Here is a 24586-nt window from a genome sequence, read left to right as displayed (position 1 = left end):
GCAGTGACAGCGAAACGATGGTCCATTTTTTTTTATTTAAAAAAATTTTTTTTATTGTCTTCCCGTATTGCTTAATTGTTACAGTGTTGTTCGATGTCCTCTGTTCAAAAATGTTCACTCCTTGTTTCCTCTTCGATATTTTCCTTTAGAAAATCCTGTTGATGCTGTTTTGTGAAAACCGTCCGGTTTGAATTTACTTTCCCCCGTGTTACCTTGTCGCAAATATTTCGGGTGCAACTCCGGAAACTTCCGCTGAGTGATTCGTGAATGCGCCCTTCGCGTTTGCAGTGGCGCCACAACTGGCGCCTTTCGCCTTCGGCGACGAAGCGGCCAATGCCGGAGAAATGGCGACTGTTCAGTGCGCCGTGATAAAAGGCGATCTACCCATCGACCTGGCCTGGTCGTTTAACGGACGTGTGATCGAGATCGCGAATGGCGCATTCAACGAACACAATTATGACAATTCCGACATAGTTATAAACAGGAGTAGCAAACGGGCCAGCACGCTGACGATCGAGTCGGTAGCCGCAAGACACGCGGGCGAGTACTCGTGCACTGCGAGCAACACTGCCGGAACCGCTACCCATTCTTCGGTTCTTTCGGTGAACGGTACGCTTGTCCTTGAGTTTGAATCAATGACGGTTGGGTGGTTGGTTGGACGCACGAATTATCGAGGGCTATATATATATGCTTCTTATAGTGCTTTATCGCACCCAGGAAAAATTGTACGGTAATGCACCGTAGCTTTGAGATGAAAACTGAATAAGAAACTCGCGCGTAGATGAATTTGATGCTTTAGAATGAATATTTAAATTTTATTTACATATTAGAAAATGCTTTGATACAAAAAAATTGCATCTCAAGAAAAAATCGAAAAAGACACTTTATATGAGAGAGCCGATTATCACTCCTGCGGTCTAATAATTTCCGTGCTTTTTCTCGCGCGTCGTTTTCGCTTTTATTCCGAAAGGTTTTATTATATGAAAGTAGTGGTGTTTCTGTGATTCTAACAGTACCACCGCGCATCGCCCCTTTCGAAATGGCCGACAAGGCGGTGAATTGGGGCGATTCCGTCTCGGCGGTTTGCACGGTGGTCAACGGGGACTCCCCGTTAGAAATTACGTGGGCGTTGAATGGAATGTCAATCGAGGAGAATCGTCATATATCCGTGACTACCACCAAGAGGAACAGCCTGCTATCCATAGATTCTGCAAGTCCGAGTCACGCGGGCACTTACACTTGCGTTGCCTCCAATGCTGCTGGCGCTACCACTTATTCCGCAGAATTGACAGTCAACGGTATCTAACGATAGCCATTAGAAAGGAATGTCGGTCTTGCCGAAATTGTTCCTCTCTTTCCTAGTTTTTCTCCTTTTTCTGTTCAACTTGCCTTGTCAATTATCAATTGCAATCAATTATCTATAACGAGAAAATTAATGACAGCTCAACAACAATCTATCCCAGCTATCTCTATTTTATTTCCCGTTCCTCTTTGAATAATTCTCTGGCCTTGCCGAGTTGCGTCGAGTGGCAATTGACGCGGTCCAAGAAGATTGACGGTATATATATAGATTAAAAAAAAAAAAAAAGAGAGAGAAGAGAAACACGTAGAATTCGTTGCAGTCGCGCCGCAAATAGCACCGTTCGTTATCACCGAGGAGCCAGCAAACTGGGGCGATTCCATTTCCGTTGTGTGCGCCATCCTCAAGGGTGACTTGCCGATCGAGATCACGTGGGCGTTGAACGGCGAGCCGATCCGGCCAGATCATTCGGACATTAATATCCTGGCGACGACGCGGAAGAATAGCATCCTCAGCATCGAGTCCGTGGCCGCGCGACACGCAGGAGAATATACGTGCTCGGCCTCGAATAAAGCCGGAGCGACCAGTCATTCGGCGACTCTAGCTGTGAACGGTACATCTCCACCGAGAGATTCCTCCGTGCATTTACCCTTGAACTCTCGCATCCCATTATCGTCCATTATCCGTCATTATCGTTCCCTCCAAAAAAAAATTGGATCGTCGATGGTCAATCCGCGGTTTCTTCAAAGGCGTTCATCAAATCGCAAATGACTGTGTTTAGTCGTGTTACGTCAACACAATTTTTATAGTTGATTTAGAAAATTAGTTGTCACATGATCGATCGTTTGTTGCACTTTAGTTGCTCCGGACATAGCGCCTTTTGTGCTCAGTGAAAAACCGGCGAATTGGGGAGAGACGGTCACCGCGACATGTACGATCTTAAAGGGAGATCAACCAATACAAATCGAGTGGGCGCTCAATGGCCAGCCGATCTCTCACGATTTTTCTGATATAACGATTGTTACCAGCAAACGTGTCAGTTTGCTCACGATTGACGCCGTTACGGCTAGCCACGCCGGAGAATACACTTGTGTAGCCAGCAACGCCGCTGGTGGGACGAGCTATTCCGCTTCCTTAGCCGTCAATGGTACAATATATGACGTTCTTCGAAGATATCTTTTTACATACTCTGGTGCATGTACGAGTTTAACTATTCACGTAGCTTGACATCAACACCTACACCTATTTCTTCCCAGAGGTCCCATCATCACGTTTCCTTCGTGTGTTCTTTTGGATTCGAACAAAAGTGCGACAGGCTGAATATTGACGATGTTTTTAAAACAATAAATTCAATTTTAGATTTAATCCAAAGTTTCTATTTAGAAATAATATCTCTAAGTGTTACCAAACATTATGGTCCGGCGAGAAACTACATTAAAATTTGACATCGACGTAAAAATGTAATTATGGCACATCTATTAGTTGCCCCCGAGATTATGCCGTTTGATTTCGGAGACGAACCAGCGAATTGGGGTGACACCATCACCGTAACTTGCACGGTATTGAAGGGCGATTACCCGATCCAGATCGAGTGGGCACTCAACGGCGAGCCAATTTCTCGAGATCATCACGATATATCGATAGTCAAAACCAGCAAGCGCGTCAGTCTGCTTACGATCGATGCCGTTACGGCTCGTCACGCCGGGGAATATACCTGCACGGCTAGCAACGTTGCTGGTGGAACGAGTTATTCCGCATCACTGGCCGTGAACGGTATATAAAGGTCTTCCCACATCTTGTATTATTTCGCGTAGCTTTTCTCACCTTGTCTCCCGTCGTGCATGTGCAAAGCGGTTTGTCATTACCCACGATTTCCCTCATTCCCTTTTTTTCTTTCACTCGGAACAGAAAAAAACAAAAAAAAAAAGTATCATTCTGTCGTGCTAAGAATGTCGTCGATATCTTTACCTTCTGTTTCAGCGATATTGAATAAGCACTTTTTGTTTTACAAAAAAGGCGCGTCGTTGGAGAAATAACTCTACACGCAAGACTGCGCGATAATATAATATTTTTGTAATGTATTTTTTTTTTATATATAAAAAAGATCGAGAAACAACGACGCACGAACGACGCAGGAACGTAGCTGATCTCGTCTTTGTTATATAATATTGTAGTTATGCCGCACATAGGGCCTTTCGCAATTAATGACGGGCCGGCAAATTGGGGTGACATGGTTTCGGCCACGTGTTCTATTACGAAAGGTGACTTTCCTGTAAAGATTACTTGGAGATTTAACGGCCATCCGATTAGGCCGGACGATCCAGATATCACGATCACGAGGATAAATAAACATATGAGCGCTCTCAGCATCGAATCCGTGGCCGCGAGGCACGCGGGCGATTACACGTGCGTAGCTACGAACAGAGCGGGCAACGTCAGCCATTCGGACACCCTTGCTGTTAACGGTACCTACATTATCTCTCCAGCAACACGCCTGCACGTCAGCTAAACGTTCAGCACTCGCCTAAATCCCCCACATCTCACTGCGATTTCGTATATTTTATAATTCATTCATGAAAAATCCCTCATCTCTTCGCGTAGTCTTTTAGTCTGTCACAATAAACAACACCTTTGCTCCCGATCGCCGTCATCATCATTTTCCGATTACGACCGTAAGGACGACCGTAAGGACGACCGTGTTTGTCGCGAAGATCTGTTTTTTTTTTTTTTTTTTTTTTATCGACGTGGGCAGAGTTTTACCGAGTTTTTATCTCACGCGTTTGTTGTTGTTCCGCACAATTGCAGTTGCTCCGCAGATATTTCCGTTCACGTTCGGCGACGAGCCGGTGAATTCGGGCGAGGCGATATCTGCTACCTGTTCCATTCTCAAGGGCGATTTCCCGATGGACATTTCATGGGCGTTCAACGGCGAGCCGATATTTCCCGAGACAGATCAGTTCTCAATCACGAAAGGAAAGCGTCTCAGCGTTCTGTCGATCGATGCCGTAGCGGCCAGACACGCCGGCGAGTACACTTGCACCGCGTCGAACAAAGCCGGAGCCTCTAGCCATTCGGCTGCTCTAGCCGTAAACGGTAACACCCGCGCATGTGTACACGAGTATCATACGTACATGCGAGACATCGTCTTGACTATTATATCCCGACGTCGGACGAAGACAAAAAACTCCCTCTCTATCCTGTCTTTTCATCCATTCCCTTCCTCGCTTTACAATCTCTTTTCAACATTCCCTCGCGCTTAGTCGAGTACGGGGGACGATGAGGACGCGTCCATCATCTGGCTTCACATAAATACACTCGCGGTGAAAATTTTGCGGCTCGCTATATAGAAATTAAGACAAGTGGTTCTTTTGTATAAATATATAAAAACAAATATATAATATTCTTCCAAAATAACACAATGCGGTAAAAATGCATATTAATCATCATTTTATCATAATTTTCTACAAAACATTCTGATAGGTGTGTATTCGTCGTTAGATGTTTCTTGTACATTGGTTTGCAAGACGTTCAGATTCAATAAGTCTTTAAACGAATTTGTCATGTCTTCGAAAATTATTTTTCAGTCGCTCCGCAAATAGCGCCGTTCTCGATCGGCGACGAACCCGCGAATTGGGGCGAAACGGTCTCGGCAATATGCACGATCGTTAAGGGTGACTTGCCAATTGAGGTGTCGTGGGCGCTGAACGGTGAACCAATCACCAAGGAAAATCATGCAGACGTGTCTATATCTAGCACCAGTAAGAAGATCAGCGTAATGGCTATCGAAGCCGTGAGCGCGAGACATGCTGGAGAGTATACTTGCACAGCCTCGAATGTGGCCGGAGCGACGAGCTATTCCGCCACCTTGGCTGTCAACGGTACAGCATTGCATGAAGCGAAGTGATGCCTTGCATTTAGATGAAACTGTTCTATTTTATTCCTTACAACGTGTAACAACGCGTAACACGACACCTTTCTGAAAAAAAAACACTCCCAGAGCGCGCGCGTGAGGTATTAATTGGCAATTGATTGAACGTACGAAAATCAATTCGTTGGAACTGAATTGTGAATATACGAAGTGAATACATTTGCTCGGAAATTTCAATTAATTACCGTTTCTCATCGGTTAATGGATATGCGTAATCGTTCGAGAACGTTATCATTGATCGTTTGTTTTGTGCGATTATTTCCAGTCGCTCCGCAAATCGCTCCGTTCTCCATCAGTGAGGAACCAGCTAATTGGGGCGAGCAAGTGTCTGCGATATGCAGTATTTTGAAGGGTGATTTACCTATCGAAATACAATGGAGCCTAAATGGCGAGCAAATTACGCGTCTTACACATCCGGACGTAATAGTTACGAGTACCGGGAAAAAGACATCCGTCCTGACTATTGAATCCGTCACCGCTCGTCATGCTGGTGAATATAGCTGCGTCGCCAGCAACCTGGTCGGATCCGTCAGCCGTTCCGCCATTTTATCGGTCAACGGTATTACCTAACGCATTACAATGTAGCGCATAATTATCGCCAGCACTTTATTCCCGCAAAAAATACTTCAAATCCAAAATCTAAATCCTTTCCAAACGAATGCGAATTGCTAAAAAGCTCTACTAAACAAACCGATTCATTTATTTCCGTCGTTATACGTTTTCTTTTTGCGTTTAATTATCATTTTCAAAACAAAGAAACCACGGAAGCCGCTTGGTGATTTATTATTCTCCATCGTCTTTTGAGATTTACGCAATCGAAATTTCGCAAATTTGGCTTTTTCCCGCTCTTCCTCGAATCGAATATTTGATCTTGTCGTTCGTATCGTAGTCTCTCCACAGATAGCACCGATCTCCTTCGGTGAGGAACCCGTTAATGCCGGAGATCTCGTGTCGGTGCAGTGCGTGGTGACCAAAGGCGACTCTCCTCTGGAGATAACGTGGACCTTCGACGGCCGTCCCATACAAGCTTATCATAGCGACGTGATCGTGAGCGATAGCGGCAAGCGCGTCAAACAACTCACCATCGAATCGGTGGCTGCGCGACACGCCGGAGAATATACCTGCGTTGCTTCGAACGCGGCTGGATCGGTCTCTCATTCAGCTACTTTGGACGTGAATGGTACCAACTTTCGTGATGTCTGTGCCCGCGATTGTTGCATTTTTTTTTTCAGACAGAACATCTTTCTCATTCGACATGTATTTCTCACACTTTCCTATTTTTTCCTCATGTATTTCTCCTATTGTTCTCGATCTGATTCCTAATATACTTTATGATTTTTTCTCTCTTTTTTTTCTCTGAGTTCTTCTGAGCGCAGTTCGTTTTCCTTCGCTTTGTGTAGCACTTTATTACTCGTGTAGCACGACGTGTGTGTCTGTGTTCTCTAGAGTTCTCGTCAGTTTTAGCTACTGTCGAATGTTAATAAACATGAACATGACGCGCATTTTTCGATCTCTTTATTTATAAGCCTGTGTTTTCTCTTGCGATTTTTGTTCTTTCGAAATTGCGCATCGCGAAATACAGCGTCAGAAATACAATACAAAAATACGACACCTTCCACAACACACAGATGAAAATAAAGCGGGAGAAAGAAGAAACGAAGAGAGGAAACGAAAATGAAGCGAGGAGCAGATAACTATCTCGCGCGAGAAAAAATACGAGTTTTTTTCCGTCATCGATCTGAAAAAAAAAAAAATCATCGCTGCCCGATCGCTGGTCTGCCTCGAAATTCCTTCTTTCGCTTTTTGATATCTCTTTTCTCTTTCTCTTCCAGTCATTCCGAAATTATTACCGTTCTCGTTCGGCGAGGAGCCGCTTAACTCGGGTCAAGTAGTAACGGTACCGTGCGCAGTGGTCGAGGGCGATCCACCCTTGAAGCTCCGTTGGACCTTAAACGGTCATGCGATATCGCCGCACTCTGGAATCTCGATCGTGGATCTGGGCGGACGCGGCGCCATACTGAGCATAGGATCCGTCCAGGCGACCCATGCTGGAACGTACACGTGTATCGCGGAAAACCTTGCCGGCAGGCACGAGCTCTCGGCCGATCTTATTGTGAACGGTGCATACTAATTCGCAAAGATTTCTCTGCTAAAGATTCTCTACTCGACATTTGAGTTTTGCGAATCCTTGTCCCATCTTCATCATCCAAGGCGATTTTCCCGAATCCAACGCTTGTCCCGTAGACACCTCCGTATTATGTCAAAATCAATTTCCGCTCAAATATCCGTCGCGCTCTCAACGATTTCCTTATTGCGCTTATAAATATATCAGTCAAGATCGTTATTTTCGCCGATCACGATTGGACGCGAGAGAGCAGGCTGTTACGAAACCGGACTAATTGCGGCGCTCAACGATATATCGCGTCTAGATCTAGCGCACGGCGCGCAGGATTAGCCTCGATAACAAGCGGAGGTTCGCGTTCTCGCTCGCGTGTCTCTCTTCTTCGCGTGTGTGTTATTTTTTGCCTATTGTATCTCTACAGCCTCTGTCCGTTTCTCTATCTCTCGGCAGTCGTTCCACATCTGCAGCCGTTCACGTTCGACGAGGCCAACTCCGGCGATCTGATAATCGTCCATTGCGCGGTCGTGAAGGGGGACACGCCGATTTCGCTCAAGTGGTTGTTCGAGGGCCGCCATTTAGAAGTGGGCGAAGGAGTGGGTATCACCGCGTTGGGCGATAGAGTCTCAACCCTGACGATACCCGCTGTCAGGGGGGAGCACGCCGGGGAGTACGCTTGCGTCGCCGATAATCCAGCGGGCAGTGCACGTCACAGTGCCCATCTGAAAGTGAACGGTACAGAGAAAAAACGAACACACGATCAAAAACAAAACGCATCCAGTAAAACAGAAAAAAAAAAAAACGATTACATATATATATATTTTCTTTAACACAAAGCGAAACCGCGCGGCATGATGATGGTGTTTAACGGGCGTACGCGTAGTGAGAGTACTACCGTTTTGTATGCGTGTTACTATTTGAGCGGAAAGCTGGTACGTTTACCCTTTTATTCTCGGTTGTAGATATTTACGTATATATTTAAAACACTCTCTCTCTGTATCAAGTAGCGTTTCGATATTTATTAGACTACTTTTGTGTACTACCCTTTTGCTGCCGCTTCTGATACATACGTCGTAACAATCTCCAATTTTGTCTGTTGCCCTGTTGCGATAACGATTATATTGCGAGATATATGTGTGTCTGGAAGTGTCTGCATTGCTCGACGTATATTTCTTTCTTTCTATCTTCTATAGAAAGTTATCTTCCTTTTTAACGAGATTAAAAATAAGTCGATTTTTAGCTGGTTCGCATAGACGAAGCGTAGTTTGTGCCCATTTTTTTGAATCGAGTCGATGCCACGAGACGAGCCCACGGTCTTTCCCCCCACGTTCTTTTCCCGGCCCCAGAAATCTGTCTCTCATCACACTCTCTGCCACATTTTCTCTGTCACTCCGTATCCCCGCCTCTCATCTCGACAGCTCGAGCATATTATATTCGACATACCATACCGAAGCGCTACCGTTTTTCGAATCGACTTCTTCAAAAGTGGTGATTTCTATTAATTAACTCGTGTGTAATTAGTTTATGTACTCTCTATCGTCGATTTTTAAACAAACGGAAAACGTATAACGCAATTTACGGAGAACAACTACAGACTGACTACAAAAGAAGAAAACCAACGCTAAGTTGTCTCGAACGAGAAGATTACAGAGATAACAGTATAAAAAAAAAAAAAAAAAATAATAATAATAATGGCAAACTGGCATCAGTCGCGACGAACTCGGGGGAGAGAAAATCGTTACGAGAACGTGGAGATCTACCTGTCGTTACGTTGCAGTCCTGCCACGGATCAGTCCGTTCGATTTTGGAGACCAACCGATCTATGCCGGGCAGGCCGCCCAATTGGCATGCATGGTGCCGGTTGGCGACACGCCGATCGAGATCGCCTGGACCCACGGGGGCGAATCGTTATCGCAGTTCATGGGATACAGCGTCGGGAAACTCGGCCCACGGACGAGTATACTACTGATCGAGCCGGTAACACCGGAGCATGGCGGACGTTACGCGTGTATCGCTAGTAATCCGTCGGGCAAAGCGGTCCACGAGGCAACCTTACGAGTCCACGGTTAGGTCCAGAGTAAAGAAAGAGGAGCACATGACATGATTATAATAATATATAATTAATAATGAGATGGTTGAGCGAAGTTTTTCGGAATGAAAATTGCGGCCGCACAATCGGTCCCGCGAGAGTATTTGAGTGCAGGCTTTGATGATTGATTGCATTTTTTTATACTCATCGTTGCTGTGAAGCTGATCGTGTGTCTTTTCCCTGTTGGCGAAAGCTTTCTGGAATTTCATTTGGTACGGCGCTCGCGCGATCAAGCCAACTTACTTGTAACGCAGCGCGTTGCTTTCGTCGCCGGTGACGACTCTCTCGCGCGTATATATATATATATATATATATATATATATAATCTTTCTCCCGCTATCTCGCCACTTTATTTTTTTTTTTTTTTACATTTTTCTCTGTCTCTCTTTCTCTCTTTCTCTCTGTCTCTATATCTTTGTTAAATAAATAAATCTAATATTCTACTCTCTCTGCTCTGCTCTGTTTCTATTCTATTCTGTCTGAGTATATATCTTTCACACACGCTGTAATTTCCTTCCCCTCTTTACTATCGTACTACCGTGTGTATTTCAAATGAGCGAACGAGTAAGATCCAAAATGACCCTTGTGCTCCCGAGAATCAATAGCTTTTTGCCAAACTTGTTGTTATATAGCCTTTCTTCGTTTTATTTTGCCCGCCTCGTTATCTTTGCTCTCTCATCGTCAGCCGTCATTCTTCTGCGTCATTTTTACGTTGGCTTCGATCATATTTCTGCGGCGAAATATAACGCGACCCTCTCACAGGATGTGCCTTTCCTTCGCACACGTGAAATCTCATCGCGTTTTTTCTAAAGTTCTTCACGGACGCGTTCGCCGTTTCCGTGTGTGTTAAGCGCAAACGTTGTTAATATATGTTATTTTGCGATCGCAAGGATTGCGTAGGTCTCACAATGCAAGTTGCCAATGTTACTCGTCTCGTTACGTTCGAGTGTCGATTTATACCTCACCGTACCCCCCTATCGCGCTAAAACGCGTCCTTTGTTCTTAAGATGACCGACCGACCATCCAACCACATCTCATCAGAAATTCTTCACCCCTTTCATCAGTTCATCAGTTCTCCGTCCACATTGAATGAACTCTCTCTCCACGCCCTTTCCCGCCTCTCTTCACCACCTCACCACACTTGCCTTGTTTTTTGTAGAACGCGTACGTAGAGTGTAGATAATATAAAAAATACATGCACGTATTATATATTTGAACTAAGCGTAATCGAGTATTATTCGCAACAGCATGATTGCACCGCGCTCGAGTACAAAAATTCGATAGTGCATGCTCGTCATTGAGGAGCTCCTTCAGAGCCAAATTTGCCGTCTCTCTTTCTGCCTGCATCATCTCTTTCTCTCTTCTGTCTTTCTCTCTTTTATGTATTAGATACCCGCATAATCATCTAAGAATCCCGCATGCTGTACTTACATTATTATATTCACCGCAGTAGCGGGAGCGTGTCGCTGATTTGTTCCGCATGTGATATAACTGCTACAATTCGAGTCAATTTCGTGTCCATTGTAACAAGATCAAAGATGTTTAAATTGTAATTTTAAAACATTATTTTACTCAATTTTATTAATTTGTTTTCAACATAAAAACAAATTTAAAAATCAAGAGATGTAGTAATAATTTGTTAAAATTTTTTGAAAATTAGATCTACGTACATAATATTAATTGTTGTTGTTTATTACGTGTAAAAAGATTTATAATTAAAATGAAAGAGATAATAATTTATTAGTACATATGCATAATTGCTATCCGATTTAAATTTTTATGTAAAAAATGTTTTTTTACTATAAAAATAAAGTAACTTTTCTAAGAGATTTGTTTTGATGACTCGAGTGTTGCAAACGACTGGCTCCTGGATACTGCAAAATCGCGTGTTGCGCGAAAGTGCACACATCGCGACTAATCAGTTTGTTCTGTAACAGTACCCCCTCGTTGGATTCTGGAACCGACCGATAAGGCATTTGCACAGGGATCTGACGCGCGAGTCGAATGTAAAGCCGACGGATTCCCCAAGCCTCAAGTTACGTGGAAAAGAGCTGCTGGTGAGTGCAGTTGCAATGAATAATAAACTTTTCCACTTGCACTGAGCTAATTAAATTCGCTTTCTCTACACACTCCAGGGGATACGCCGGGAGATTACACTGACTTGAAATTGAGCAATCCCGACATTAGCGTGGAAGATGGCACTCTATCCATCAATAACATACAGAAGACGAATGAGGGCTATTATCTCTGCGAAGCTGTTAACGGCATTGGATCAGGACTGTCTGCTGTTATCCTCATTTCGGTTCAAGGTATTTTAACGAAAAAAGAAATCTTTTTGTCTTGTTATATAATTCTTATTATATATTGCACATTTTTTTATTTTTTTTTTACATTCTAGCTCCTCCTCAATTCGAAATTAAATTGAGAAATCAAACGGCTCGTCGTGGAGAACCTGCTGTATTGCAATGCGAGGCGCAGGGAGAGAAACCGATCGGCATCTTATGGAACATGAACAACAAGAGATTGGACACAAAGAGCGATCCGCGTTATACCATTCGCGAGGAAATCTTGGCTAACGGAGTGCTGTCCGACTTGAGCATCAAACGTACCGAAAGAACCGATTCTGCTTTGTTCACTTGCGTAGCCACAAACGCATTCGGCAGCGATGACACCAGCATCAATATGATTGTGCAAGGTTGGTTTATTTAAAATTAAATAACGCAATGCCGATTTAAAGAGTACGTACTTTTGTAATTTCTACTTTGTGTAATTTCTTTTTTTTTTTTTTTTTATAGAGGTACCGGAAGTTCCATATGGTCTCAAAGTGTTGGATAAATCAGGACGTTCCGTGCAATTATCATGGGCCGCACCTTACGACGGAAATAGCCCTATCAAACGATATACCATTGAGTACAAGATCAGCAAAGGTTCCTGGGAAACTGATATGGACAAAGTACTCGTACCTGGTTCGCAACAAAACGTAGCCGGAGTATACAACCTGAGACCCGCAACTACCTATCATCTTCGAATTGTCGCTGAGAATGAAATTGGTATGTCCGATCCATCCGACACGGTTACTATCATTACCGCCGAGGAAGTACCCAGCGGCCCACCCACTTCTGTCAAGGTAGACGCTCTCGATCAGCACACGCTCAAGGTAAGAATCGCACAGCAATTTAAGATATACAATTACGATAAAACATATAAAATAAACATAAAAAAATATTATCAGGTAACATGGAAACCACCGCCACGCGAAGACTGGAACGGTGAGATTCTTGGCTACTACGTTGGATACAGACAATTTGCGGACAAACCCTACAATTTCGAGACCGTCGAATTCTCTAAGGAAGACCCGAAGGAACATCATCTGCAAATCACGAATCTCAAAACTTACACGCAATACGGAGTAGTCGTTCAGGCGTTCAACAAAGTCGGCTCCGGACCCATGAGTGAGGAACGTAAGCAACATACTGCGGAAGGCGTACCCGAACAACCGCCCCATGACACTACCTGCACGACTCTCACCTCTCAAACTATCAGAGTATCTTGGGTATCTCCACCTCTCAGCACAGCCAACGGCGTTATTACCGGCTACAAAGTTAGTAAAACATAAGCAATCTTTAAAAAAAAAAAAACATAAATCTTGCGCAACAAGTGTCTTTAAATATTTATTTTCAGGTCATCTATGGACCATCCGACACGTGGTACGACGAAAATACGAAGGATACCAAGATTACGTCTTCTAGCGAAACCATCTTGCACGGTCTTAAAAAATACACGAACTATAGCATGCAAGTTCTGGCATTCACTTCCGGTGGGGATGGCGTTAAATCTGCACCGATTCATTGTCAAACTGAGCAAGATGGTAAAAATGAGAAAATTTATTAAATATATAAGATCAGATTTCTTTTTGCTCGAGAGCATAGTCACATATCTTTCCATATCTTCGTTTTAGCACCCGAGGCTCCGATTGCGATCAAAGCTCTGGTCATGTCAGCGGAATCTATTCTTATTTCATGGCGTCCGCCTAGCCAGCCTAACGGAGTTATTTCTCAGTATACGGTTTATGCGAAAGCAGATAACGCGGAGGAACCGACCAGCCAGAAAGTACCGCCGAATCAATTAACTCACGAAGCGTCTGGATTGGATAAACAACTTAAATACGAATTTTGGGTGACCGCTAGCACAAACATAGGCGAAGGCGAAGCTTCCAAGATTGTGACTTTATCACCAAGCGTGCGAGGTAATTTATATGTTATATATTTTATATTTTAATTAGAAAGAATAAAATTTGTATATATTTTGTATGAAAAATCAGTTTTAATTTATATTTTAATTTATTCAATTTATTTATCTACTACTACCATCCCTAGTCAAAGGCTGGAAGGTCCATCTCAACTGTTTTTTAAATTAATACGACCGTTTTACCAAATTTAAAATCAGTTTTGTTTAATTCAATATGAAACATTAAATCTTCTAATTTTTATACATCAAAATTTTTTATACTTTCAGTGCCGGCTAAGATCGCATCGTTCGATGACAAATTTACCGCAACGTACAAAGAAGATGTAAAGCTGCCGTGTCTCACCGTTGGCGTACCTGCGCCGGAAGTAACGTGGAAAGTACGTGGTGCTACTCTTCAACCGAGCGATCGATTGAGACAATTGCCCGAAGGATCGCTGTTCATCAAGGAAGTGGATCGCGCGGACGCCGGAGAATATTCTTGCTACGTAGAGAACTCCTTTGGACATGACACTGTGACTCATCAACTGGTTGTGCACGGTACGTGTTGTTACTCTTGACTGAAGCCACAATCAGAAACTGTAGTTGCTATTTTAGCTACCGATTTAATCAAAATGCAAATTGCATTTGCAGCTCCTCCGCACTCGCCACAGGTCGCTCTCACCTCTACCACTACCAATTCCATAACAATGAAATTCCGCCCGCATTCCAACGACAATGCTCCGATTCATGGTTATACGATCCACTACAAACCCGAATTTGGCGACTGGGAAACTCATCAGACAAGTTCCTCGGTACAAGTGTACACTCTCGACAATCTGTGGTGCGGCTCCCGATATCAGATCTACGTCACGGCTTATAACGGGTAACATTCTTGTTAAAATTATCAATTAAAAAGATATTTTACAACACATATAAGATTTTACATATGAAACTTTTATTGACCGCAGAATTGGAACTGGCGATCCGTCGGATATTTTGAACACGCGCACGAAAGGCTCCAAACCGGTCATCCCTGAAGCGGCTAAGTTCATCGAAGTATCGACGAACAGCATTACTCTGCACCTAAATGCCTGGGGAGATGGTGGTTGCCCTATGTTGTATTTTGTTGTTGAACACAAAAAGAAGTAAGATAAAAAGATAAAATTTCTGAACGTCCAAATCTAATTAGAATAAACAGCTAACACGTTTGATACTTGCTCAGGCATCAGCAGGAATGGAACCAGGTCTCGAACAACGTCAAACCGAACGGTAACTTCATAGTGATGGATTTGGATCCTGCGAGCTGGTATTCTCTGCGCGTTACGGCTCACAACAACGCCGGTTTCGCCGTGGCCGAGTACGAATTCGCAACGTTGACGGTGACTGGCGGTAAGTAGACATTGGGTGCGTCTGAGTGTTTTTGGGGTGCAGCGGCACCTCGTTAGCCGGTGCTAAATGGTGGCTGGACTAATTGGTCGCCAAAACGTTTTTTGTTCCAGGCACCATTGCACCGGCCCGCGAGATACCGGACGTGAATAACGGTGGTGGCAACGACGAGGACCCGATAAAAATTTTCATGACTAACTTAAATCTGGTCGTGCCCGTGGTAGCAGCTATTCTCGTTATAATCGTTGCCGTCATCGTGATCTGCGTTCTCAGAGGAAAGGGTCATGGTAGCGATAAAGGTAAACGCGATATCTAATTCGTTCTGTTTCTTCTCCCTCTCTTGATAGGCACGATCGCACCTCCCGTACGTAACGGTGGTAACGACAACGCCGCCGATGTGAGACGTTACTTCCCATGGTTACCCAACTGGCTCGACGTAAACGTGGTGGTGCCGATCGGCGCGACGGTCGTTGTCATAATAGTAGGAATAGTTGTCGTATGCGTGGCACTCTCGAGAAGAACTCGAGGCCCGGAACAAACACGGCTGCGAGGTATCTCTTCAGCCGACGAGAAATATTACGAGGGACAATGTATAAAATTTTTTTTCATTACTTTTACTTGTTAAGTCACATAAAGACGGTGGAGGTTTGTCGGAAAATACACTAAAAATCTTAAGAAGATTAGTCAAAACAAATCTCTTGAGAATAGAAAAATTACACGCACATTATATGTCATACTAATTTTCCGACAATCAATCCATGCGTTGGCCACCCTAGTCTTGAAATCCTTCCGACAAAAAGAGAAACATCCCGACCTTTTACAAAAATTCTTTTCCTCCGATATTTTTCCTTTTGTTGACAAAGCAAGCGTGGGTGATGGCATAATCAATGTAATACATGAGAAATACCGATTTGTGTGTACACATATTTAATGAATTCACATACTTCCGTTTTAGATGACGTTGTGTATCAACAAACCGGAGTTGGCGGCGCCACGTTGGACAAACGCAGATCCGATCTTCGTGACGAACTTGGATACATTGCACCACCGAATCGCAAACTGCCACCCGTACCCGGTTCCAATTACAACACCTGCGATCGTATCAAGCGAGGTACAGTTATAAGTAAGCCACAACTGCCAACACTTACCTCTTAGACCAGTTTCGACTACTTGTCTAGTTGTCGCATCGGCACGATAGTTCCTTCTTTCATCTTTTCTCAAAGATTACACGTTAAATATCGCACATACAACGTTAGGTTTGGCTTTTGAGCCAGTTTCACGATCATTCATTCAGGCCAAGACATATTATCCATACACACGATCATACATCGCCAATTTTTCTTTTTGTTCGCCTCGCTTCGAAATGTTCTTATATATATACATATATATATATACGTTTTACCAAGATGTATGTCCCTTCAGCAAAATATAATGTTTTTTCCTATTTGTTTGCGCTTATCACGTCGTTGGTGCCTAACAAGAATCAATATTGCAAAAAGAAAAAGAACACCCTTAGACATGACCATACCGACCAGATCACAGTGTTGGCGGGAACGAATCTTGATAGGCGCCAGCGCGTTGTACGACCTTTGTAGTATGTGTTCGATAGGTGGAACTGGCTCGTTAAGGAGTCACTCAACGTGGGATCCGAGACGGCACATGTATGAGGAATTGAGTCACTACGCGCCTAACAGAAGATGCCCGCCACCACCACGGATGGGCAGCACAGACGGTCTCTCGCACAGAGGTTGGTAATAGCAGTTTTGTTAACGGGATGCGTCCGGCAAAATTGCCCGATCGCCCCCGTAAGATCGGTAGTCGCAGTTCCGGTGACGTTGCTGGCTTGTCCTAGCCGGTCTTCGTAAGTCCCTCCCTCGCCCCAACGAACGTTCGTGTCAATTTTTACAACGGCACGTTTCGTTTCTCAATGTTGCACGTTTTCGCATGCGCTCTCATAGCACGCCGAACAAAATAACACGAATCACATAGGAAAAGAATTATTATTTACTCGTCGTTATTTTTAATACAAAAATTTCTGTGTCATCAGTTCCGTTTAAAAGAGTTTTCAATAATATATATACATATTTATATATATATTCGCATGATCGATTTTATTGAAGATTTTTATTGACGATTTAACGTATATAGAAATGAGAATCGAGGAAAGAAGAAACATTAAAGTGAGTAAAAGACTTTTCCTTGCTCGTTTGAATCTGAGTATAGAAAGTCGCATGTAGAATCATTAGAGAGAGAGATAGGAGAAAAGATTGCTTATACAAATTCTTTCCGAATCTATATACATACCTATTTCCGATCAAAATAAACTCATTAATGTCACACATTTTGGATTTCCCTTGCGCGAGAAGCAACATTTCCACAAAGCAATCTTTATCATTTAAACATATGATTCTTCATAGATTGTTTCGCATATAGCGGCAGGATCTACCCTGGTTGATTACCTAATTGCAGGTATGGAGGATGAGATCTGTCCGTACGCCACCTTTCATCTCTTAGGATTCCGCGAGGAAATGGATCCGAGCAAGGCTATGCAATTTCAAACCTTTCCGCACCCAGGAAACGGACACTCCGGCACGATGGGACCACCAGTAGGACACCCGACTAATGCTTCTGCTCACAGCCGCTCCGGATCTCAATCTATGGTATCTTTTATACCGCTTTTTTTTATTATTAAAACAAAACGTACTCACACTGTTATTATTGTCCTTTAAAAATAAAAAGAAATTCCGTCCTTGCATGTCCTTGCGTGGAGAATATTTGCGTGAGAACAAGCAGTTAGTTCGCGCTAGAAATCAATGTTCAACGACTGATTGTCATTGGAAATCGTGATCGATTTTTTTTTCACAGCCTCGTCAAAATGGTCGCTATTCTCGAGTACCGTCCCAAGGAGGTGGAAGCGGCACTCACAACGTTTTCTCACCCGAATACGACGACCCGGCTAATTGCGCACCGGAGGAAGACCAGTACGGATCACAATACGGACAGTACGGCGCACCCTACGATCACTACGGATCTCGCGGATCGGTCGGACGTCGCAGCGTAGGCTCGGCTCGCAACATTCCCATTTCCAACTCGCCGGAACCACCTCCCCCACCACCGAGAAACCACCAGGACCAGAACAACTCGAGCTTCAACGACAGCAAGGAGAGCAACGAGATCAGCGAGGCCGAATGCGATCGTGATCAACTTGTCAACCGCAACTACGGCGGTCAGTAGAAAGATTCGTGATAGATCGGAGAACGAGCAAAGAGAAAACCACTGAAGCTGAGATCTCGAGCTGAGATTCGATGAGAGGAAAAGTCGTAGACTCTCTCTCTCTCTCTTGTCTTCCGTTCATCGAATCTTGCGCTGAACTCAGCAACGTGTGTTCTCTCTCGAAAAAAAAAAAAAAAAACAATCTCGCTCCGATTCAGCTCTACTTACTGATGCTCGTTTCATATGCACTGAAGCATTAGGCGTACGACGGCTCATTATGCGGACGTATCGCATGGCGAGCGAGTCGCGAATGGAAGACTCGCCTCGAACTATATATGTGTTTTTTCTATATATATATAATTTTTTTTTTTATTAATCCTAATCATCATTTATAGCTTCCACAAATTGCATGTTACGTGTTGTCGTAGTAGTTTAATCGTTGTGTCAATCGTGCCGTGTGTTTTTCTATTTCAGTGAATGCTCGCGGAAAGGACGGCATGACCACCGAGGAGATGCGTAAACTCATAGAGAGGTCAGTAGAGCGCGAGTGAGCTTGGTGAACGGTTTAAACGGCGTTTACCGCCGTTCCCGCCGCTGTGTCTCGAGCGATTCGTTCACTTTCACGCGAGAATCACGTTTACCAATTTATTCTATATATATATATATATATCATTTCCACTCATGATTATTTTCCGAATTTGGACGATGCTTCAATTGCTCACTGCGGCGGTTTCAACCGCAATCCGATTCGTCTCTCTACGAAATGTTCTCTTCCCCTTCGTGTAAAGAATCACGCCGATTCTTTCAATCAAATTCGAAAATCTACATTTCGAGTAGTACTCGGTAATGAAAATTGTCGATAACGACTAGTCGAGTGCACGGTGGTTCACTAGCGACTTTCGAAGAACCTCGAATAATTAATTTGACTCTAAACTGTTTTTAACCATTTATTAACGTACATCTGATCTCTTTTCTTGTTTCATGACTAATTACACAGGAAGCCGTAAGTTCGTTAAACATAATCAAACCAGGATGTACGAACGTTAAAGACATGTGTGAAGAGCTTTTTTGAGATGCGTCATACCATGTTTTCCACTGATTTTTCATCATATCCCATTGAAATTTCGGCTACCTGATTTGTTTTGCGACGAGCAGTGTAGACGACCTTCCAAACCGTTGCTTACCGGACACGGCAAAGTTTTTCCCAGTCTCTCCATCGTCGAAAACGCTTTTACTAATACAACAATGTGTCTGCATGTAGCTTTAATGAATATAGTGCTATGTGTAGCTGTGTAAACTTAAGTCGAAGACGTAAAAAAAACTGCGTAAAAAATTTTGATGCTAACCATATTTCCACCGCAGCTGTTGCTACTGTCACTACTCTGCTGTTGAATCCGCTAATCGGTCAACTGATGCTACTAACGACTGGCACATGATCGTCATCTTTCTATTTTTTTGTTTATTCATGACGTAACTAATTTTATCGCCGTCATCGCTACTAGTTGTTGTTTATTGCGCATGATTCACGCCCGATTTGCGAGCAGATATCTTTTTTCACGTGTTCACAATGTTCATATGTAACAAACAAACTTCCGGGAAATGTAAAATTTAAACTAATTTTAACACGTCACAAATATGGAGACGAAAAAAAATAATAATTTATTGTGTTATTTACTGTATACAATTAAAAATACACTTTGAATAAGATTTATACGGAAGATATTTGCACGCCCGGGTGTTGTTGAAGCTTCGTGAAGAAACATTCGGTTTAGTTGCGGCGTCGGATGCCAGAAATGCAAATTCCTGTTGCAGAAACGAAGCTCCCGGCCGGCAAACCGGCCCCCACGGCGGTCACGGGGGACTCCTCACACCCTACGATACTGTGGCAGTGTAACCTGTAAATCATCATCTTCCGTGATCTTCCGCCTCTCTCGTTAGCCGGCGACCGTATGAGGAAAGCAGCCGAGAGTCGCGGAAATAAAGCGCACGCTAACTCTTCCCCCCGGTGCTGTCGTCGGTCCAATTTGCAACGATTTACGATAGAAATTTAGACGTCGTCGCGAGTAGATAGAATTCGATTTACCGTTTAAGATGTACGTGTGTTGATATCATCTCGAGATCGTGATTGACGAACGAAAGATCCCGCGGTCTGCCTCGCGAAATGGGACTCCGTCTCCTTCGCTCTCTATCACATGTCTCGCGATCATTATATATTTCATATTTTTTATTATCTATATTATCTCACGTTTCTTCGGCCTTCCATTCTATTCCTCTACTTCGTCTCAAACACGTTTTTATTATTTGAATCCCAGAAAGAAAGCTCAAACCTTTGAAACTGCCCTTTTTGATACACACTTTTTCGAAGCCAGTCGATTACGCACATCTCAAGAAGGCCTGAAACTCTCAAGACTGCCTATCTACTAAACTATCTTTCGCGAAGGAGACGCAAGCGATTCGCGAAGTCGGCCGCGTCGTTTCGTTCGCAAGTCTTTTGCGAGTTTCTAGAACTCCTCGCACACACACACACACACACACACACATTTAATTAACGTCACGTGAAATGTTTTATATACTGAGCGAAGAAATAGAAACGTAGAAGAGAATTAGAGATTTTACGTTTTGATACGAGTCTTCCTTGGCAATAATTCATTCAACACACCACGTGATCCGGAGAGAGATTTCTTATAATTAGCTGCTCTAGCATGAAAAAAAAAAAAAAATGTTTTTCGATTATCAAAGCGGCTATTTGCACTTTCTCACGTAATTTGTGTATGTATACGCGGAGTTCGTGACTCGCGACTGTCGCGGGAAGATGTTCTGTAGGAAGGCGAACACCCCACCGTCGGAAGTCGTGTGTGTTCGCGGACATTCAACTCGCGACAGAGACGCGTCCCGCGATGATGCTCTCGGCGACGGTGGATTTAACGGGGGTTTTTTTCTGATGTCACATTACACTGTAATCCGGGACTGTAAAATCCTAGATTAAAATCGTCGAGTTGCGTAATATTGCGGGGAAAGAGAGATCGTAAAAAAACAAAAAAAAAAAAACGATTATATGTAGACACACACATGAGATTAGTTGGTCGCTTTTTAAGTCATGGTTGTGCCACACTGCCGCTCCCTGCGGGCGTATGATATATACGTACATACATACACACTATATACAATATACTGTACGATTTATAATTTCGTAACGAAGGTTGTGTACCCCTGTCCCCCTTGACGATCGGCGATCTTGGGTCTCGACGTCGCGGAGAACAAGATTTATCAAGGGTACGTCGTCGTTTCTTTTAACCGATTAAAAAAAACGTTATAGGCCGCCTATCGTTTTTTGAGACGTTATCCCACTGTCTCGATATAGAATTAAGCGCCTCATATGCAACACGAAAAAAATCGACTGTCCGTAGGAAGAACAATCGCGGCAGAACCATCGAGGGAACGCTTCGATACATGTACACGGCAGGCCACAGCCATACGATTATTATGATTCATTACAACACATTATCGCCACGCGCGCTGGCGCGTGCACGCAATACACACCACACTTGCTGTCGTCCTATATATATATATACATATATATATACACACATATATATATATATGATATAAATATTTAGTAAACACCCTTTAATCATTACTCCCCCGTGCTAATCTTCTTCGATCGATTACGACGTACCGATAAGATTTACTAATAATCGCGACGATGATCGTTACAGATGTAAGCGATTCGAGTAATAAAAAAAGCTGATTTAACGTAGATAGCTCATAAGTCGGACGGATGGTCGCGAGAAGACGTTGTGTATCTTAGCGACGATGCGGGAGGCCGGGTTGGTTTTTTGACGGAATTTCCTCAAAAGCGCGCGCGAATTGAAGAGAGAACACGTCCATCCGCGATCGGATGATTCGTCTTCGTTGGTTCGTTACAGAACAGAGCGGGGGTGATGATTCTTTTGCGTGTGTGGCACCAGCCCGACGTCACGCGACGCCGCGGTCACGGCGTCGCGTCTCATAGTTCGTTTTTATCACGATACTACTTCTAGATATATACATACAAATATAAAATATAAATATTATATATATATTATATAATACACTAACTATATATATATATATATATATTATATTATACATACGTTGTAAGTAGCTATTTCTAGGTGTCGCATTTGTTTGCCAAGGTGATGCACGAGCCGGCCTCCAGTTGGGCGACCGGGCGAAAAAGCACTCTCGAGATAAACGAGTTGTAACGTATGTTTTAGTTACGTTCCTCACGCAGGATTAATTATTCTGAAAATGTAATATTTTCGAACAATGAAAGTTTGAATGCGACGTGCGAATATTCTCACGTTGAGAGAAATGTAGTTCGTAAATTGTTCCTTGATTTTTAGCTTTATACGTAGTGTGTTGTTTCTCATCTATCTTTTTTGTTAGATTTAGTTAGATATTGACCGAAGAAGTTCCGTGAAAATAATATTCGTACTTTGTTACGAATATCGCGGATACATCTCAAAGAGAAAACAATTTAATTTGCATCGCAATTAGTACGCTCTAAATTGCCGGAGCACAATGTTTCGTTATTTCGCGAGAAAAAAAATTAATCAAAATTGAAGAAAAAAAAAAAAAAATGCGAGCGGGTTGATCGAGAAAGTAGAGGAGCGTTCCTGTGATGCTTGACGATGGAGTGGAATTTCAAGGGTGCTTCGTCGAGTCGCTTCCGATCGCGCGGAGGAATTCCTACCCTCTGCCTTTCCGAAACTGGCCGCGGCTCGACATGCCGACGCATTTTTACTCATCGATGTGATTTTAAAAGGCTGCGCAAAAGCCTCGTGTCTCGTGTATATGTTACAATCGCGATCTTACCGTAATTATTAATACGTAGCCGTATCGTCCCACACACACACACACACCTAAGTCACCTTTACGACTTATAGTATCACACGTTCTACTCACCTAAAATCGACCCCGTGAAAACTTTTTGTCGCTTTGAATCGCTTCCGAATCTAACCAAAAGCTAAAAAACGGCACAGACCGATGATAATGGTAAAAACGATATTAACGCATTCGTATACATATAGTGATGTGATCATGTGATCCGCGCGCTAATGTAACCGCGGATCTTTTTTATCTTTTGTCTTAAGCGAAGTGGACGTCCGCGACGTCGCACAGGTGATAAAGTTTATGTCGCATCGGTCCGGGGTGCTTGGCAACAAAGGTTCAACATAAATAAAAAATAAAAACAAAAAACATTCAGACAATCAGTTAAGTCGAATTTTCGGCGAAACATCAAATGTTTTTTCAGCTGAGGTATTGATAAATAAGTAAATAACAACTTGAAGACTGAGAATTTGCGTCCAATGTATATCCATTTGCTTCATTTCCTTGTTGCTTGCTTGTGTTTTGCTTTTACGTTCACGTAAAACGTGCTCATATAAATAATTGGCACACACATTCGCATACACTCGTGCCTTTCTTGCTGAGCATCCCCAAGCCCATCGTTCGCTCGTCGCGCGACGACGTGTACTATGTGTGGTAATTCTTTGCAGGATTCTCGATGTTACTTTTTGAGAAGCGCCGCCGAAGCGCGTCGCTCGCTTGTGTATGCTTGATTGATACATATATATATATATATTTGCGTTGAAAGCATTTGGCTGTTTTTTCCGTACGACGGCGAACGCGGTTCTTCGAGCTCAAGCCCTCCTTTTATCGTCGCCTGTCAGACTCGAAGCGTTTCCTTCGCGTTTTTTTTTTTTTTTTGGTTTTTGCAATCCTTTTGCGTCCGCGAAAAAGAAGCCGGATCACGATAAATCGTCTAATAAACGAAAAAGCAGAATAAAAAAAATTTTAAAAATAAAAAAAATAAAAAAAAAGAGCGCGTAACATCCTCCGCTCTCGCGGAGACTCGAGGATCCGCTCGCAGTGTACCGTTTCCTCTCAACGCCACTATTTTATGTTTTTGTACCAAAGTTGTAGCGTCTAACTTTTGCGTTAAATAAATAAAACTTAAAATGGTCACCGAGTCGTCTTTCTCTTTCCTTGACAGATTATTTAAGAACAAAAAGGTATGCGAGGAGATATTTTATGTATATTGAAAAATGTTAACGAGATATATATTAATTTAATTTTTATTTTGTACGTTACTTATTTGCTATATTATTAAATATTGCTATATTATTAAATATTTGCTGTATTATTAAATATTTGCTATATTATTAAATATTTTATCACAAGAAAGAATAAACACCATATATATTTGTGCATTTAACAAAGTAACTATTTATGTTAAAAAATTAGATTGACATAAAATTTAATATTTGCAAAATTTTTGAA

At 43.0% G+C, this 24586-nt stretch overlaps 1 protein-coding gene across 50 annotated transcripts in view; it reads left to right on the top strand.

The window, feature by feature from the left end:
• Nucleotides 1-24263, top strand: part of LOC109855225 (Down syndrome cell adhesion molecule-like protein Dscam2) — a 67355-nt gene extending 43092 nt beyond the window's left edge. For 15 of the 50 annotated variants that reach the window (XM_020429189.1, XM_020429194.1, XM_020429184.1 and 12 more), the window contains 20 exons: nucleotides 289-609; nucleotides 11374-11493; nucleotides 11572-11745; nucleotides 11835-12131; nucleotides 12232-12593; nucleotides 12669-13037; nucleotides 13118-13304; nucleotides 13395-13682; nucleotides 13952-14221; nucleotides 14315-14546; nucleotides 14632-14808; nucleotides 14886-15052; nucleotides 15397-15639; nucleotides 16005-16160; nucleotides 16659-16796; nucleotides 17519-17709; nucleotides 17915-18275; nucleotides 18737-18794; nucleotides 19260-19265; nucleotides 20075-24263. In XM_020429189.1, coding sequence (XP_020284778.1) covers nucleotides 289-609; nucleotides 11374-11493; nucleotides 11572-11745; nucleotides 11835-12131; nucleotides 12232-12593; nucleotides 12669-13037; nucleotides 13118-13304; nucleotides 13395-13682; nucleotides 13952-14221; nucleotides 14315-14546; nucleotides 14632-14808; nucleotides 14886-15052; nucleotides 15397-15639; nucleotides 16005-16160; nucleotides 16659-16796; nucleotides 17519-17709; nucleotides 17915-18275; nucleotides 18737-18794; nucleotides 19260-19265; nucleotides 20075-20156 — 4199 coding nt within the window. In that variant the 3' untranslated portion in view covers nucleotides 20157-24263. Of the gene's footprint in view, nucleotides 1-288; nucleotides 610-1013; nucleotides 1299-2782; nucleotides 3074-4884; nucleotides 5179-5493; nucleotides 5788-6117; nucleotides 6409-7060; nucleotides 7349-11373; nucleotides 11494-11571; nucleotides 11746-11834; nucleotides 12132-12231; nucleotides 12594-12668; nucleotides 13038-13117; nucleotides 13305-13394; nucleotides 13683-13951; nucleotides 14222-14314; nucleotides 14547-14631; nucleotides 14809-14885; nucleotides 15053-15162; nucleotides 15349-15396; nucleotides 15640-16004; nucleotides 16161-16658; nucleotides 16797-17518; nucleotides 17710-17914; nucleotides 18276-18736; nucleotides 18795-19259; nucleotides 19266-20074 lie in introns of all 50 variants that reach the window. The other 35 variants (XM_020429226.1, XM_020429233.1, XM_020429213.1 and 32 more) reach the window with 13 other exon arrangements.
• Nucleotides 24264-24586: the final 323 nt, after the last annotated feature.

Source organism: Pseudomyrmex gracilis, unplaced genomic scaffold (genome assembly GCF_002006095.1).
Source record: "Pseudomyrmex gracilis isolate BER0280 unplaced genomic scaffold, ASM200609v1 scaffold_84, whole genome shotgun sequence".
Taxonomy (NCBI): Eukaryota; Metazoa; Arthropoda; class Insecta; order Hymenoptera; family Formicidae; genus Pseudomyrmex; species Pseudomyrmex gracilis.
Note: the sequence above shows the minus strand (reverse complement) of the source record. Positions and strands in the feature narration are given on the sequence as shown.